The sequence below is a fragment of the Seriola lalandi genome, unplaced genomic scaffold (assembly GCF_002814215.2).
Source record: "Seriola lalandi dorsalis isolate HSWRI2012SDOR001 ecotype SW California unplaced genomic scaffold, Sedor1 jcf7180002049811, whole genome shotgun sequence".
NCBI lineage: Eukaryota > Metazoa > Chordata > Actinopteri > Carangiformes > Carangidae > Seriola > Seriola lalandi.
The window spans coordinates 2,738-4,236 of record NW_019520364.1 but is presented as its reverse complement, the minus strand read 5'-3'; the positions used below and the strand labels follow the sequence as shown (position 1 = coordinate 4,236).

General features: G+C 37.9%; 1 protein-coding gene across 1 annotated transcript in view; it reads right to left on the bottom strand.

Annotated features, from left to right (window-relative positions):
• Positions 1-1,092: 1,092 nt before the first annotated feature.
• LOC147819756 (uncharacterized) overlaps positions 1,093-1,499 on the bottom strand; it is a 2,468-nt gene continuing 2,061 nt past the window's right edge. The window contains exon 3 of the mRNA XM_087171825.1: positions 1,093-1,195. Coding sequence (XP_087027951.1) covers positions 1,095-1,195 — 101 coding nt within the window. The 3' untranslated portion in view covers positions 1,093-1,094. The remainder of the gene's footprint in view (positions 1,196-1,499) is intronic.

The following is a 1,499-nucleotide window of genomic DNA, read 5'->3' as shown; positions in this document are numbered from 1 at the left end:
TTGTTTTGACATCAGAGCAATGTTTGACAGTAGAACAAATAATTAAAATATAAAAATAAAGGCAATACACAGAGTGCATGATGTCATATTTTACCTCAATATTAATAAGGGAATAAAAGACTGATCAATCATTTTTAATGATTTTTTTGTCTTAAAGCTGCAAAGGAGTGAAACTCTGAACTAAAACTGAAAAGAACGATTCATTTATAATCGGCTCAGTCAGCATTAAAGTCCACGTTCTCTCTGCTGCTGTCACCATGGTAACTGCAGTCTGTCTGCTTATTTCCGTCACCAATCTGTCTCTATGTAACTGACCACAGTGTAATGCTAACGCTGGACCTGCATGTGGCTCTACTGTTACTGTGTAGGGCCCACTGTAATGCACATTCAGCTCCATATTAAATGAACCAGTAAATAAAATATAAAGAAAACATGACATAAGATTTACATCAGCACTGGTTCATTCTGTAAAACCACAGATTATATCATTATTATTATTGGAATAATTAAAAAAAAGCAACTAGATTTGATTAAGGCACAGCCAAGATTACATATGTGGGAAAGATTAAATAAAATATAGTTAATGTAAAATTTAGGTCAGACTGTTTGGTTTCATTTTAAAGAAGAAGAAAGACTTAAAAAACCTGCTGTCATACATCAAGTTTACATCTAATTGTAACTAAACGTTTAGCAAATTTAACAGAAAATCAACAAAAGAAAGTGAAAAAGAAAGTTTGTTTCCATCCACTGTCTTCAATGGTCTAAAACTCAAAGTGACTTAAAAAGAAAAAAATAAGTGTACAACAACAGACAGACTTCACTGGCCAACTTCACAGCACATGTAAAGAAAGGTGAGAATGAAGGGGGTCTTCAACGGGGACTCTTGTCTTTTCTGGTGGAGGAAGGAAAACAAAATTACTCTGTATTCAAGTCTCTCCTAAATGACTTGATCCTACATGCACAACAGAACGCTGCAGAAGAAGATAAAACTGTCAAGACTAAACATGAAATACACAAAAATACATTTGTTGTGTTGCTTTCTGTTCATTATAAATATCAATCAATACATTAGTAAACTTACCTTTCTTACAGTTTTACGTGTTGCGACGCCTCCTTCTAACTACACAGAGAACGACGACAGCACCGACAACAACACCAACAACAACTGCACCAACCACCCATCCAGTGGGGAACCCTGAAACAGAAAACACAGAAAGTCAATGTGAGACTCAGAGTGTAACTTCACATCATGTCCATCAGACTGGACGTCACAGCTTCACAAAGAGAACAACTAACTGTGTTCATGCTCCTATGATCTACAGTGATGAGCAGATGAAAACAGCACTGGGATGAATGTCACCAGGCACAGTGATGTCAGCACGGATCTCACGGCCTCTTTCCTCCTGCTCGGCTGCACGGCTGAGAGCTGGGTTCTGGTTCTGGTCTCAGTAGTGAGGAGGGTGATGCTGCAGCTTCCTCCTCTGTCTGAGACGTGTTGT